Genomic DNA, 16,652 nt, shown 5'->3' with positions numbered 1-16,652 from the left:
ATATTATTAGAGGATTACAAACTACTTTAATAGATGCATGAAATATTATCAGTGAATGTATTATGGTTTACTCACCATTCTTATATTTATATATATATATATATATATATTTTTTTTTTTTCTGTGAGGAAGATTGGTCCTGATCTAACATCTGTGCTAATCTCCCTCTATTTTATGTGGGATGCTTCCACAGCATGGCTTGACGAGTGGTGCTAGGTCCACACCTGGGATCTGAACCTGTGAACCCCGGGCCGCCAAAGCAGAGCTCACGAACTTAACCACTATGCCACTGGGTCAGCCTCCATTCCTATATTTTGGCTCAATTTCTAGTTGCATTTATTTTTTAAAAACACTTGACTGAGGTGTGATTAACATACAAAAACTATACATATTTAATGTGTACAACTTGGTGAGTTTGTAGGTAAGTATATACCCATGAGACCATTGCCACTATAAATCTAGTTACATACTTTTTGAGAAAATGGCCTGAGGGTCATGTCTCAATACCACAACACATGGTCCAGTTTGACAGTTGCCTGCAGAGAGATAGAATGCCTGCCTGAAAAGTAAAAACATTATTTTGAAAAATGTTTTCAAACTGAACACATTCTTCCAGTTGTATCTTTTTTTTCCTTTACAAAGTAAAAGCACCACTGTGCAGTTTTGCAATGTAACTATGAGACTAGGTGCAACCTTCAAGGTTGAGCATTAAAATACTTTTCTCTTTTCTAGTAGTAAATTGCAATCCCCTCTCCAAGATTTCTTATAGGATTAAGTGACTTAGAGCAGCAGCCTGTGGGCCCCTTAACTGGGTCATTGGATGATAACTATTGCTGGCAGCAGCTTCTTGTTTGAGGAACTAGTTTTATATGTCATATTCTTTAACAAGACAAGAGTGGGCTGAAGTCAATTCCTCATCCTTGCTGAGCATAGATCTACTAGTTGTTGATCAATGTGGTTTCCCTCTTCTGTTTTATTAGAGAACATGCCCATCCTTGCATAGGTTAAGCAAGTAGTTTATAATCTATAGTCAGCCCCTTACCATGTTATTTCCTGATATGACAGATTCTCATAGAGAAAATACGTTAGTAATTGGAGTCTGATGATTCCATTCTGTATATGACAGAGATTTTTTTTAAGCTTCCTTTGGATTTAGAAACTTAAATAAAAAGTCCCCATCTGTTCTTACAGAGTTAAAGACATGAGACTCGGTCTTCCGGGCCATTCATAAGGAAATGCTCTGGCATACTTTAGGAAAGGTGTTCCAGCACTACACATGGCCACTGGAAGGAGGCCACCAATTCCATCACTTTAATTGGGGCACAAGTAAAGAGAAGATCTTTGAAGAGACAACGCCCTTAGCTAAAAGAGAACTTCATAAACTGTGTCAAGCGTTAGAGAGTTGGGCTGTGTTCTTTAGATGGGGTGAATTAGTCCTAAGTTGGTACACATGTCCAAGGGACCCAGGGGCAGGACAAGGCAAGCATTCCATTTGCAGAATAGAGGAAATCTCCCTCAATATTCATTCCTGCAATTTTGTCTCTATGGGCCGTGAGAACCCCTTCCAATAGACACATTTACAACTGGGCAGGGATTTTGAGGTCCCGGCCCTGGTAAAACAACACAGGACTCTCAAGACAGGTATTGGGCCTCCATTACCCTGTGGAGAGAGTGCACCCATCCCAAGATGAAGGGGAGAGAGGCTGTGAGTGACCCTCAGCCCTGGTCTGTCCTTTATCTGCCCTACCCATCAAGGTGCAGGAAAAGCCTCTTGCAGAAGGAGTAGCTGTGCACTCAGCTTGCAGCTTCTGAAGGGCCTGTGGCCTGACCCTTGCTCTCAGGTGAGCTCATGGCTCCAGGGGCTGAAGGAAGCTTGCTCTTCTCTCAAGGAGGGGAGTTGGAAAGCGCAGTTCTGATGCTGCGGAGTGGGCCCAAGGAAGACCTTGTCTAAATGACTAACAGTCAGGTTTGGTTTGGTTTAGTTTGATTTACGTTTTCTCTTGAAGAATACCTTTTGCTTTAAAGACTATTTTTTTAGAACAGTTTTAGGTTTACAGCAAAATTGAGAGGAAGGTACAGAGATTTCCCATATACTCCCTGCCCCTCCCTACCTCCCCCATTATCAACATCCCCTGCCAGAGTGGGACGTGTTAGAATCGGGCCCACGTTGACTCTTCATAACCACCGAAGTGCAGAGTTTACATTAGCGTTCACTCAGTGTGGTAGATTCTATAGGTTGGGACAAATGTATAATGCCATGTATCCACCATTACAGTAACAAAGAGAATATTTTCACTGCCCTAAAATCCCTCTCAGGGAAGATTCCCAGGACATGGAACCCATATTGGTCACATTAACTAGAGGTGGACCTCATTGAATGCCCTTCCTTTCTTATCAGCCCATGTAATGCATTTGACCATCTAGGTGCTAACTCACCTCCCTAAAGTGTTTCTGCCTTAGTAAGGCTTTATATGTTTGGGCTAAATCCAAGAGAAACTAAATATATATAGACATATCTGTGGCAGGCATATGTGGTCCTCAGCCTCCAGTTACTCCTGGGTCTTCTTTATGGGAACTTTGCCGAGGAAACTAACATGGTTATAAGCGACTTGCTTATCCTGTGAGAGGGTGAGTATGCTCTTTACTAAACCCTCTGTTTAACACTTCACAGGGGTGCTCTTATTGTTTTGGATTGGTGTTGTACCAATCATACAGAGGGAAAGTCTCATTTTGTGGGAATCTTCACAGACTAAAAAAATGAATATTCTCATTTGTTCGTTGAGCAAAATACCTATTGAACACCTAGCTTTTATGAGGCACTGGGGAGAGGACATTCCAGCAAGCAGAAGGAAATAAATAGCATTTGCAAATGACCAGTTTGGGCAAGAAGCAGGAAGTTTAGTGTTGCTGGAACCTAGATTGAGACGGGGAGATACATGGACCTGGACGTTTGGGCTGGTGGTGTCCTAGTGTGTCTCTTGTGGGCCATACCGTAGCTCCACAGGTTTCAAACAAGATTACACATGCCTCTGGGGACACAAGGTTCTATTCCAGCACTAGGCAAGTCAGGAGAAAACTTGTGCATTAGAACATTTTCCTCAAATGTAGGGAAAAATAGCTTTATATTAAATTAGCTTGCAGAATTCACTTGCATTTTTAAATAACTTTAAAGACAATTGGGCTATGTTCCAGGTCCCCCAGGGGGCTCATTGACTCACCTGCCAAGTGAGAAGCAGGTAGAAAAGAACTACTTCCAAGTGACCTGGACACAGTAGGCTCTAGACTCTAAAGTAAGATTACCTTCAAGATATAGGTCAAAGGTGATGAGGCTGGAGTTAAGAAAAAACACAAGTTACCATGATGAGAACCTAACCAGGATGTACCCCTTGTTGAGATCACCTATTCACACCTGTCTGGGTAACACAGCTCTTGACATCACCTCTGGGCAGGATAACTGTCAGGCTCCCAGCCTCAGCACATTTCCCTCCAAGTCAAGGGGTTCCAACCAGCACTGTCTTTTAAACAATTTTAAAAGTTGAATGCCCCAACTCTCCCAAGAGTCACGTCCTCAGGCCCTTTGCAGACTGCAGCAACTGCCTGGCCCCAAGGGGCATTTGGGTTTTGTTAGGCTGTGGCCAACTCTCTGGGATTTGGTGCCATCGTCCTGATGACTCGACTTCTGACTTGTACCTTAGACACAGGCGCCTCTGGTCCTTTTGCTGCTGCCTCATTCCCTCGTGCCTCACTTGATAGGCCCAGGACCCAGGCCACCATGAGATTGGACTCTTGGTGACCCCAGCCTTGAACCTTGAGTCTGTTGCTGGCTGGCAGGTTCTCTAGCTCCAGCCTTCTTCAGTCGCCTGTCTCTTCACTGTCAGGTTTTGTGTTCTGCCCGCATGTTCCTTTGTACTGGGCCTCGTCAGCACAGACCGCCTCTCGGAGAGCCTCGTTAGCATCTTGCCGTATCATGCCTCTCTGATGCCATTTGAAGCTGCCAGACTGGACTTTCTCTCAGGGTCTGCTCTGACTCTGTTAAACCAGAGTTTGCTGTACCCAGGGCTTTGGGCCACCTGCTGGCCTTGGTCCCACACAAGAAACTAGGCCACGTTCCACCAGTTTAAGATTTAACAGTACATGCATATTAAGTGTGTTTGTTTGAACATTATGTCCCAAAGTAACTACCTTAATGTAATTTGTAAACTTGACACCAAAGGAGCCCTTTATTTTGTGAGTACTTAGAGTGTAGTGGTTTTCAAAGTGTGGTCCCAGAGCAGCAGTGGCTACTTTGTCTGGGACCTTGTTAGAAATGCAGTTTACCAGCCCACACCTAGTGAATCAGGAACCCTGGGGTGGGGCTCAGCAATCTGTGCTTTAACAAGGCAGAAATTTCACATTGTGTGTTACACTTTCAGAATCCCTGCTGCAGTGTGTGCCGCTACCTCTGCTAGAGGTCAGGGTACCGGGATGAGCAGGCAGCCTCTGAGAGTGAGCCCAGGGTCTTGCTGGCCTGATGGCACAGAGGGAGTTGTAGGAGTGATTAGTGTAGGCAGCTCAAGACTGATCCTCAGCAGCCTGACCACAGGCAGGCGTCATGACTTAGGTGGAAGAGTCCTCCGTTAGAGAAGGGCCATTCAATAATGGGCCCAACTCGATGGAGCTAGGGCCTGGCCTCTCTGACTTCTGTGTCCCAACTTTGTGGGCCCAGACAGCCCACTCGCTGTCATCTGTGAGTCTTCTGCGAGGTCCCTGAGTGGCCTCTGCATTTGGGGAGCAGGAGTGTTGGCATAGGCTGTTCATTGCTCTGTCTCGCTCTCTGCCAGGATTTCAGAAAGAACCACATTTGAGAGAAGACTCATATTTTTCTTGGTGAAACCACGGACTCATGCAACAATAGATTTTGAAGTCTGTACACATTTGAAAAGTAATATTTTTTAAAGAAAAGTAGAAAAATTATGCTCTTTAAACTTAAAAATAGAGACCACAACAAATGCCAAAAGATAAATTTCACCCCTATATTATGAGCACTTAAAAGACATTTAGGGAACAAAGAGATGAAGAAATTGGAAGAAAAAAGGATACCGAAGAGCAGTGAGACAGAAAACCACAGAGATACGCTCCCTCACCCCACCACCCCTGTTAACGCAGTTTTGGGTAATCAGTCCTCTTTGCTACTGTCTGTTACTCTGCCATTGAACCTGGAATTTGGGATTACAGAAAGAGAGAGACAGACAGACAAACCCTGAGAATGGTGTCACTGTTCATCTTCGTCACTTCAGGCTACCAAACTACCAAATGCCACAGGCTGCGTGGCTAAGCAACATTTTATTTCTCATGGTTCTGGAGGAAGTAGACTGCGGGTGAGGAGAAGAGAGAGACAATGAGAGTCAGCATCAGATGGACCAGAGTCCCAATCCTAGCTCCACCTCTCCCTGGAAACCCCCCACAGCAGTCCCCACCTCCCGGACCTGTGAGGAGGAGAGGGAATCTGTGAAGTGCTCAGTATAGCTCCAGGCCATCATGGATACTCAGTGAATGGTAACAACTAATATGTCGTTATTTTAGCATTATTAGAAGTCTGTTTTCTATACTGAGACTTTTCAGTGGAATATTATGTCTTGGAGTCTTTGTGATGTCACTCCCTGTTTTTTGCATTAAGCTCAATGTTTGAAAAAGACGATTTTCTTCTCAGAGTTGAAGGAATCAGAATTCACAGCATTATTAGATAGGGCCCCTTCCCATGTGTGATGCTTATGAGGGTTAGACCTGCATTGCCACACTGAATGCCCCATCAGAGTTCCAGGGGGCCAGAAGGAATGCTGAGCCTCTGAAAGCTCACAGGGGATTCCAGTCCCCCCTTAAGGCACATGCTGTTATTTAATTACTTCCTGGATAGTAGATGGGAGTAATTATTTTTGTGGAAGTGGTTTTGAGATAATCAAAGCATTATGATGATATTCTTTACTTGTAGGCAGTTGAATGAGAAATAGGGCATTTGGGGCATTCTCTCAGGGTTGGGACTTTCCCTGTGGTTTTACTGTTCAGCGTCAGTGCCCCAGCAGCTCACAGCCCTTGAGGTGAGTGATGGATGAATGGTGGCGGGCCAGTGGCTAGCACCTATGTGTTTACAGGTGCACTGGGAGTCCCAGATCTGCACACACCCAGATCACCAGACACCTGGAAAGCATAATTGTTACCTGAAATAATTGCCATACCAGTTACCAATTAAGAAATAGATCAGAGAAAGGACCTAGCTTTTTGTGAGAAGTTTATGCTCCACTGCTCGGGAAATTTAGGAAAAGATAAGTCAGCTTTAAATATAAAAACTCTGCTAGGCAGATATAAAAGATGTGAGTGAAATTTTCCATTCTTTGGGATAATCCGAATTGTTATTCTCCTCCCTTAGTAAATAATTACCTGGGATGGGGGGACATTATGATAATTTTCGACATTCGAAAAAGGTCATTTTCTTAGGGTTTTTCTTTTTATCTTTAAAAAGGCATATTTTTTAGCCTAAAAGAAAGTGATTGTCTTCGTCAACTTAAAAATTTCAGTTTTTAGGATGCATCATATTTATGAATAACTGAAAATATAATGCTTTGTATCCATAAGTAATATCATTTGTGCTAACTGACCTTACAGGATTCAAGTCCACATATCCATGAATTCAACTGGAAATACAACTATTTTCCCAGCTATTATGATTTCGATCTGATTGTTCTTTCAGTAGTGTTGTTTACTAATATTGAAAATGTTAAGAAATGGCTGTCAATCACACATAGGAATTAATGAGCCGCAGTTGTCTTTCTTCATAAGCACAGCCAGTTTGCTCGTTCGTCCACTGGTCCGTTGTTCTACCCTCACTCGGCAAGACAGAAGAGAGAGAGCAGACATTCCTAATAACCATGCTTTGTTTCTCTTTTCCAGCCACGCAATGATGGACCTGCTGGTTGAACTTTGCCTTCAGAACCACCTGAATCCATCCCACCATGCCCTTGAGATCCGGTCTTCAGAAACCCAACAGCCTTTGAGTTTTAAGCCAAATACTTTAGTTGGGACCCTGAATGTGCACACTGTTTTTCTGAAAGAAAAAGTGCCTGAAGAGAAGGTTAAGCCTGGCCCACCTAAGGTGCCTGAGGTCAGTAGGACGGGAAACCTGTGTCATCTAAGGACATATGCAGATACCTGTGACCACAGGTGCTGGAAGTGCTGAGGAGGGGCCGCTGGAGCCCCTCTTATCTAAGTAACATGTGCAGACAGCTGTGGTTGAGGTTCTTACTTCCATACTAAACAAAATTCGGAAGTAAACTGAGTTTATTTTAGGAGGTGGAAATTTACAGAATTTAGTAATGTTAATTGTTGTAACGTTGGTCCTTTGGATATTATAGGAAAGGAATTCATTTAGAGCAGAGCTAATCATGTGAACTTTCTGCAAAGATGGAAATGATGTATAATTCTGCACTTTGCAGAGCAATAACCACTGGTTACATGTAGTTGCTAAGAATGTGAAATGCAGCTAGTGTGATCGAAAAACTGAACTTTTAATTTTAATTAATTTAAATTTAAATAACCACAAGTAGTCATTGGCTCCCCTATTGGACTAGTTCTAGAGGTTCTAGTTCAGTTCTGGAGGTCTTCCTGCCCTAGGAAACAGATAGGATATGTAGAAGATTTGAACATCTTCCGAGAGAGAGACAGAGAGAGGAAAAAAGAGAATTTTCCCTTTGGAAAAATTTACTCATTGCAATTGGAGAATATCTTATCATATGCATAGATTTATTTCAGGCTTTTGATTATCCATTAAAACTAACTCCAGTTGGTTATTGTACTTTTTAACACGGCTTGGATATGGATCTTTTAGCTCCAGTTAAAAGCAGTGCTATTTCATTTTTTTAGATTTCTGGAAGATCTACTAAATTTTCCTGGTTTAAAAAATGGAAATTTGGCCAAGGGGGTGAATTTCTAGGTTTGAGTGTTTAGTAAATTTTAATTGATGCCATCTACACTCTGTTTGAAAGAGTTTTCCCTAAATCTTCAAGTAAAATTAGTGTTCAAGGAAGCAAAACCGTGTTTATATCCTGTGGCTTCTCTTACCTCCCTGGTCCCCAGGTGCAAAGCCCAGGGGCAGGTGAGCCCAGGGTTATGCACAATTTCAGTTTGTGAAACATGGAAAAGGATCCGTGGATTCCATCTTTCCTCCTAAAATTTGTCAAACCCTGGTAATCAGACTGGAAAGGAACATGAGATCTACCTCAGTCACTCTTATTTAATATGTGTCTACTGTGTCCACTCTCCAGATCCTAGAACAATGCGGGTGGTCAGTAGGGGCCAAGCAGAAGCTGACTTCATGCGACTTTGGCATATTACATTTTTTTGATGGAACACTTTATCTGTAGTCACTTAGAATCAGCTTTAGTCAAATTGTTTTTCTTTCTGATTATTATATGTCTGATGTTTTTAAAAAACTAAAATATTTTTCTGACTTAAAATATATGTGGTTGTATAGTGTGTATATATAAATATGTGTGTGCATGGAAATATATATACACTATATATGTTTACATAGATATTCATATGTTTATGTGAATATTTTGGCTTCTTAAAAATTTGATGTCTTGTTTTGCGTGGGTTTTTCTTTAAATTGAATTATTCATAATACTTCCAAACTATGTTCCTTTATAAAAATGTATATAAGTGCCTAGTATTCAAGTCTGGTCAGAATCCTTGAAAGATAGCATATATATTAGACTTTAAATGGAGATCCCCTACTGATGTCCATTTCCCTGTGTTGGTAGCAGTTTGATCATTAGTAAGAGGGATCCTAAGGTAAATTTATTATTCCAGGCACTTATTGTTCACTATTCAGTATACCATTTCCCCTCATGACCCACTGAATTTGTGGAAGAAAGATTCAGGCTACACAAAATCTTGCCATACTCAATTCTGCTATAAAAACAGAGGTTGAAGCTTTTGTGGGAAGATGTACTTAGAAAATTCTTTTTGTCTGCTATGTTCTTCCAGAAGTCTGTGCGTTTGGTAGTGAACTACCTTCGAACACAAAAGGCTATTGTGCGTGTGAGCCCCGAGGTCCCTCTCCAGAACATTCTCCCTGTCATCTGTGCGAAGTGTGAGGTCAGTCCAGAGCATGTGGTGCTCCTCAGGGACAACATTGCTGGGGAGGAGCTGGAGCTGTCCAAGTCCCTGAACGAGCTGGGGATAAAGGAGCTCTACGCGTGGGACAATAAGAGAGGTGAGGCCACCTTGCGCCTTAGACGCCCCACTCCCAGCAACACAGACGGGACACACACACACCCCGTCAGCTCTCCTCGCTACATAGCGCCCAGCAGAGTCGAGTGTGTGAACTTTCAGGCAACTTGAATTTTGTCCAAACCAGAGATGAAGTGCGCAGAAAATAAATTTGACTATTCTTATTCCCCTCAATTGTAATTTTTGGGCCTCCTTCCCCCAAGTCCTGAGCAAGTCGGTCAACCCTTGGCTCCCATGAGCTTCGGTGAGATAAGTAAGAGAGGGGAAAGGTGCAAAAAAATTGGAGCTTCCACTCTGAAAGAATTCCTCAGAAACCGCATACAAGCCATCTTCTCATGGGTTTCCTTTTCAGCCGCCTCCTGCTCTCAAGTCTCAAACATTGCTCATGATCAAAACCAGCGCCCAAAATATGCTCAGCTGTTCTGTAAATGCCCAAATTATAGTGCATGAGGGCAGTCCCTCCAGACAACTGAGGATGCCTCCTCGGCAGCCATGCTGGAGACATCTTACCGCTCGTGGGATTTGGGTACCCGGCCTGAGGTCACAGAGCCCTGGTGAGAGCGGCCACCCCGAGGCCAATGTTGGTACAAAGACTGAGACGTCCTGTAAGCAGAGATCTCTGATAGACACGAAGGGCTGCTGCATTTCGTCAACTGTCAGACCAAAAAAACATTTAATATTCCTTGACCTTAGAATTATTAAAATGGACTTCATAAAAGTATCCATTTTGATGAACTCACTTGATGTCTGTTGCTTTTTTATTTATTCCGTAAATATTGAACAAGTTGGGCTTTTAAAATACGTATTCAAATTTTTCATGTTTTTCTATGGCTTTTTTCAAGTTTGTCCAATAAAACAATCTGTTTTATTATTAGCAAATGTATTGTGAAATCAATGGTCATAGTGAAGCCTCCCCCCGCCCCGAAATCTCCTCCTTGAGGTTCTGGACCCTGGGTCTCATTTGACATCCAAGAAAGGGTTTTACCTGCATTGAGTTTAAGATGCATAGACTATTCCTTCAGAAACGGTGCTCTGACATTTGAGAGTAATGCGGCTTGTGTTTTAGCCAGTATCTTTTTAAAACTCACACGAGATCATCCTGAGCCTCTGCTGCACAGGCCTGGATGCTGCAGGTGTGTCCGTCTGGTTATATCAGCCCAGTTTAAATTTGGTTTCTGTGACTCTTTGGAAGCAGAGCTTTCATTTGGCGAGACAAGAAAAGAAAAGAAATGCTGCCCCATATTTAAGTATGTGAAAGAAAAAGCATTACACAAACAGGTATTTCTGCTCCATGTCAATCAGATATTTCTTGAAAGGAGGATGTAGAACCTGTTACCTGGGAAAAGTCATATAAAACCAGCCTCTCTGTTAAGGCTTGGACCCTGCAAACCCAAGGTCATTTGGAGCACAGAGCTGAGGTGTCCCGACGGGAAAGCTCCCTAAGTCTAGTGCCCCCTCTCTGATCCCCATGCAGGGCTGGGCACACTGGTGCAGCTACCCTGACCATTTGAATTTGGAAGCACTTCTGCTCTAGGGGACAGAGCTGGACCCAAGGCCCTGAGTGCCCCTCTCCGCTGCCTTGGGCACCCTCCGAGGGGGGACCCCAGCAGCCTCCCCAGAAAATAAAAGAGTCACACCCAGCATGGCAGGGGACCTGCTCCAGCCCAGTGGCTGACATCCCTTTCATCCAGACCATACTGGGCCATGTGTCATGCTGGCTGTGAAATATTTGATTGCCATTCCTGCCAAACACCTCCATCCATCCCACCCTACTGACAGTCAAATATTTGAGAAGAAGAGAGAACGTTTCAGAGGACATCCATGAGGAGGCCTCTTCTTTGTCCCTCTTGGGTTACATCCCCTCCCCAGCCAGCAGCTGCTTGAGAACGGGTGGGGGCCACTGGCAGGAGACGTGTTTCTAGGCAGAGACCGCCTCCTTTGGAATTCCTGGAGGTGGCAGCTTATAAAAAGCAGAAGGTTTTGCTGCCACCTGCTTCTATGGTGGCGCTTAGCAGCCTGGCAGCTGTGGGCCCTAGGAGATCAAGGCCAGGAATGCAGGCCTGCTTTGCCCCTGGCCTTCTCCTTCCTGCTCACAGGCAGCGCCCATCTGAGGCTAATGGAGGGGCCCAGGCCTTGGTCAGGTGCTGCTGCAGATCTCGAAGCTTGCCCTCACTCTCTCATGCCTGCCTTTTGCAGTTCTTCTGACCAAAACTCAGTCGGAGCCTTCCCTGAGCTGTCGAGGTACAGTGAGCCCGGGCACTGCGCGCTAGGCTGCACTTTGCATGGCTCTGGGCTTGGACGATGCACGGAAGAGCTGATTGTGTGCAGGACCTGAGGGAATGCAGGCATGGCGTGTGGCACCTCGAGGGGTGTCTTGCCGGCTGAAATGAGGTTATGGTTTGGTTTGACTCCCTGGTTGGCTAAGAGAAGAATGTCCCTTGTGTGAGGATTTGCTGTGTGGTTCTAATTTGTAAGAAATGAAGGAGGTGGTTGTAGAAAACTGGCCCTTTATGAACACAGAAATTCCAGGCAGAGCAGAGGTGGTACATGGGGCAGAGGCAGCATTTCCTGCTTACCTGTACTTACCTGTGCTCACCTACCCTCGAGGTCCATCCTGCCTGCTACAGAATTTGGGGCAATGTAGATTGTAAAATTTAATCTTTTCTGTCATAGACAAATATGTAAATGATTAGTCTAGATTTTGTGTTTATTCTGACACCTATTTCTTATATATACACACACAAATACATATATATTTACATGTATTACATGTACGTGCACACATATACATTGATATAGACACATACACATATATATTGGGGTTTTAATGAACATTCTGGACTGTATATACACATACACATACATATTCCAAAAAGTTCATTAAAATCCCAATGAGTATTTGCATTTTACAGAAATTTTTGTTTGTGTTTGTTACAGTATTTAACAATAGATTTTATTTCTAGAAAAAATTCACGAAAGAAAACTCTGTTGGTCTGGAATTGCAGTCCTTGGATGTCGTGGCTGACAGTGCTGTGGCCTAGGCCACTGTTCATATTCTTCATCTGTTGTTTTTCTCCTCCATCAATGGTACAGATGAAGATTACAAAAAGAAGGATTCTCTTTTAAGAAGCACCAGGAAGGGAGAGTCATTATAGCAGAAAACTCATACATATGGAGACTGTGTCGGTTCTGGTTGATTTGATCTGGGGATATGGACAGTCCGAGAGCAGCAGAGAAGGTGCATCGAAGACCCCCGTGTACACACGGTTTCGTGTGGGGCCTGGTGCTCAGAGATTGCACATGATGAGAATTCCCATGTCATGGACTTGGAAGTGCAGACCTGGTTGTCCTTGTGCATGTATTTGCTGAATGACCTCATTGTGGCCACTAGTCAGTCCTGACCTTCAGTTTTCTTATCTGGAAAAGTGAATAGCTTGGACTAGTTGGTCTTTAAGGCTCCAGCAGCTCCATCCATCCCTCCGCATCCTTAAGTCATCTTGACATTTTCCAAATCATTTTCATGCTTCGGAACAAAATGTGCTTTCTTATGGATTAAGCACAATCTCCCCTAAACTTTTATTAATATTTAAGTGTTAGTAAATTGAAGCAAAATAAACTTTGTGCTCAAGTTGTCATTCATCTAGCCATGTTCTCATGTGTCTTTTGCCCAGTCCGGGCTGTGTATCGATTGTCAGTTCCTGCTCTGCCTGTGCGGCAGGCCTGGGAGGGGATTTGGTTGATGCGAACACTGTAAGAAAAACCAGATGCTCTTGCTGAGCTCTCAAGCTGATCCTTCTGCAGAGTCTGCCGAGTCTAAAGGCCTCACAGGAGGCCCCTATCAATCCAAAGTTGCCAAAGCCTCTCCTCTAAAAATAGACCACCTGCTTGGGCCCAGCTCAGGGCTGGGTGCTGGGCGCCTGCCACCTCCAGACAGCTGCAGTCTGTGGTGGGACGAGACAGCCTCTCAGATCACTGTGGGGTAGCTCTGGTGCCAGGGCTATCCCTGAACCTTCAGCCCCGTGGAAGTGATGGCCAGCCACTCTTGCTGTTGAGGAGAGAAACGAAAGTCTCCATTTCATAGCAATTTTCTGATCCAGTCTCTCGTTTTTGTGGTTGGCGTAATAGTGTGCCCCAGTAACACGTTCTCTCTCTTGTTCATCTGTCGAGTCCTATAATATCATACATTTTACGGTATCTGTGTCATATATCACTCAATTCTAGAAACATCTAAAAACATAGGTTTAAATGACATGTTAATGCATATTGTAGTTTACGTATACCTTTACTCTGTAGTGTAGTATGTATTACCCTTTACAGCTCTGTGCTTAGTAGAGAGTTTTGATGTGATTAACCATGAACTCTGTGTGCACATGTGTATCTGTGTGGATGCATGCCTCACGACTGAAGCCGACCCGCTCACTGGTTTGGATGTCGTGTGATGTGGAGGCTGCTGGTCAGCTCAGCTGGAGTCACCTGCACAGAACCGAGAGCCCTGGCCCTCGTGACTAAAACCTGAGACTTTGCCATTACTGAATGATAAAGCGAATATGCGTGCTTGATTCTTGCTTTGTTGGGTAGACAGTATCAGTGTGAATGCATATGTTACTAACGCACTGACTTTCCTGTCTGTACTCTAATTGGAGTGTGAAATTCTAGGTTAGCAGATAAAAAAGTTAGCTGATGTTTACTTTGTTTGGGTTCATATTTTGATGGCAGAGTTTGTATAATCCTAGTCTAGATTTTTCCACCAGTGGATCCACAGTCTGGCTGTCTAGTAATTGGCAGTGGTATGGTGAAATTCATTTTTCTATCCTTTGGGAATACCTAAATTATCCGTCCTCCTGCCGTATCTGTGTGCCTTGGAAGAGAAGAACTGGACAAGTTAATAACAAAGGCCTGGAGTGGCCTTGGAGTGCCAGCATATCAGTGAATAATGATAACCGGTAGTTGTGGTAGAGCTGTATGTGCCACGCATGGTTATCTGATTTCCCCTGCAGGTGAGGAAACTGAGGCTTGGAGCAGGGAAGCAACCTGCCCACATATACTGCACACCCCATTTCTCTTAATTTCTACTCTACCAAGTCTCAAGTGTGGTCCTCACAGCTTGAGCATCCCCAGGGGCTTTGTTGAGCACAGATTGCTGGGCCCACCCCCAGAGTTTCCGATTTGGGGTCTCTAGTGGGCCCAAGTTCCCGGTGACACTGGTGCTACCAGTCCCTCCTTGCCCTGGGAACTGCAGCCCTTGGCTCCTTTGTCTGCTGCCTGACAAGTCTGGGCTGTGGTGTCCCCATTTGGAACACAGGAGGGCCCATTCTAGCTCTAAAATTATGGTGAAGAAAACACCAAGAAAGGGAGAGGATTGAGGATTAGAGCTCAAAAAAAAAAAGAAGAAGAAGGAATGGTCCCCCTCAAGAATGTAATTAAGAATGAAAACATTCTGGCTGAGGGGGGAGGAAGGAAAAATCTGGAAACGTGTGTCCTGGAAAATCTGAGGTGATTATTTCAAACCCCACCTGGGTAGACCACAGCTGTTATTCTGTGTTCTAGGAAGGAGTGAGGTCCTTCAAGCAGGAAAGCGGTTGATTTATTTTATTAAGTTAGTGTTTTTGCCTCATTCATAATTCTTAAAGCAGACGTTTTACATGGGTGTCACAGTCCTTAGAGCTGCACTGTCCAGTCTGATGGTCACGAGCCACGTGTGGCCGAGGGGGCACTTGGAACGTGGCCAGTCCGAGCTGAGACGTACTGTGACTGTGGCATGCACACTGCATTTTGAAGACGTAGTTCAAAATGAATGTAAAATGTCTCATTAATAATATCTATGTTGATTTTGTGATTGAATAATATTTTAGATGTGTTGGATTAAGTAAAACGTTATTGAAATTAATTTCACTTGGTTCTTTTTGATTCAGCTACTAGAGAATATAAAATTACATATATGGTTCCCTTTATTTTTCTATCGGGCAGCACTGTCCCTGAACTTTTAGATTTGTTGTTCCATTCTCATGCGGGGTACAACCACACCCAGAGAAAACCGCCACCGCAGTCACAGATAGAGTGAAAGAACCTCTAGTGATTTCGTAAATGCGGCTGGAGGCTTCGAGGTGGCTTGGAATGCTTTGAAAGAAATAGTTGATGGTTTTACCCTCTTAAAAGAACCAAAATAAAATTTAAGAAGGGAGGATTTGTTTATTGAGATTTTTCAAGTGAAATGTTTAATCTCTTGTTTCATATGCTGAAAAATAACTTTGTACTCTTTTTTTTCCAGAAACCTTTAGAAAATCATCACTCGGCAATGATGAGACAGATAAAGAGAAGAAAAAAATTCTGGGGTTTTTCAAAGTTAATAAAAGAAGCAATAGTAAGGTAATGAATTAAATACACATACGATTTTGTATTATGTAAAAACAGTTTCTTGAAATGTTTTTAGTCAACCCATCTTGGAATTTCTCTAAATATGTTTAGGACAGTTAATTCCTTCAGGAAAAGGCAGCTTATCAGTGTGCACTAACACACTGACTCGTACTTCCACACTTGAGTCCTGAAGCAGTGTTCTTGGGTGATGGTGTTTTACTCACCAGAAGAACATGAAGCCACAAGCCCCTCTCTCCTGGAACATGCACAGGACCTGGCATGAGGTTGATGCTCAGTAACCACCTTCTGCGTTGATGAATGAGTGAACGCATGACACAGTTGAGTTTATACCAAACAGTCAAAGTCCCTAAAGATGAACTGACGCTTCAGAACTTGTTTAACATATGAAGCCTAGGGGAAGAGTATTAGTTGTTGAACTGGTCCATTTGCTAGTAAATTTTAGATGTCCTTTGGTCCTCCCAATATGATTTTGGAATATGTCATGTAAGTTAATTTTATGGATCTTATTGGTCTTTATTAAATAAATCTTAGAGTCTTAATTTGGCTACAATGGTATAAAGTCATCGTACATACAGTAAAAATGAAGATTTTTCGGATCACTTCTGAAATTCTCAAAACCACAAATGCCTTCTAAGTACCAAGAAACTAAAATGCTCATTATCCCTATTATGTTTGTTTAAAAGGTACGTTTTGCTAAGATTGAGTATTTTCTCCTTACTAAGAAATGAGACTAGAAAGGACAAAACTGTTCTGGTGAATGTTAGGCTTCCATACTGTCAGCTCAGTGTGGAGTGTCCACCACCTGTTCAGTTTCACAAGAAGCGTGGGGAAGGTGGACTCAGGTTTGTTGAGAACCTTCTCCGCTCCATTGCGTAGATCTGTACATCTCTGCACCAGCTGTGCATCTTATTTCCCAACCTTCTGGGGGCCTACGGTGTCGGAAGGACGATTCACCCCAGGTTTGCGGAGCTCAAAGAAATAAAAATGCTTGCTCAGGGCCTCGGGGTTAGATC

The 16,652-nt window shown here is 43.5% G+C and overlaps 1 protein-coding gene across 17 annotated transcripts in view; it reads left to right on the top strand.

The window, feature by feature from the left end:
* Positions 1 to 16,652, top strand: part of COBL (cordon-bleu WH2 repeat protein) — a 277,967-nt gene that overhangs the window by 102,817 nt on the left and 158,498 nt on the right. For 15 of the 17 annotated variants that reach the window (XR_011539005.1, XR_011539006.1, XM_070615616.1 and 12 more), the window contains exons 3-5: positions 6,925 to 7,135; positions 9,019 to 9,247; positions 15,533 to 15,630. Coding sequence is in view for 15 of the 17 variants with exons in the window: in XM_070615616.1 (XP_070471717.1) it covers positions 6,925 to 7,135; positions 9,019 to 9,247; positions 15,533 to 15,630 (538 nt within the window). In the remaining 2 variants the exon portion in view is untranslated. Of the gene's footprint in view, positions 1 to 6,924; positions 7,136 to 9,018; positions 9,248 to 11,460; positions 11,506 to 15,532; positions 15,631 to 16,652 lie in introns of all 17 variants that reach the window. The other 2 variants (XM_070615617.1, XM_070615618.1) reach the window with 1 other exon arrangement.

Source organism: Equus przewalskii, chromosome 4 (genome assembly GCF_037783145.1).
Source record: "Equus przewalskii isolate Varuska chromosome 4, EquPr2, whole genome shotgun sequence".
Classification (NCBI taxonomy): domain Eukaryota; kingdom Metazoa; phylum Chordata; class Mammalia; order Perissodactyla; family Equidae; genus Equus; species Equus przewalskii.
Note: the sequence above shows the minus strand (reverse complement) of the source record. Positions and strands in the feature narration are given on the sequence as shown.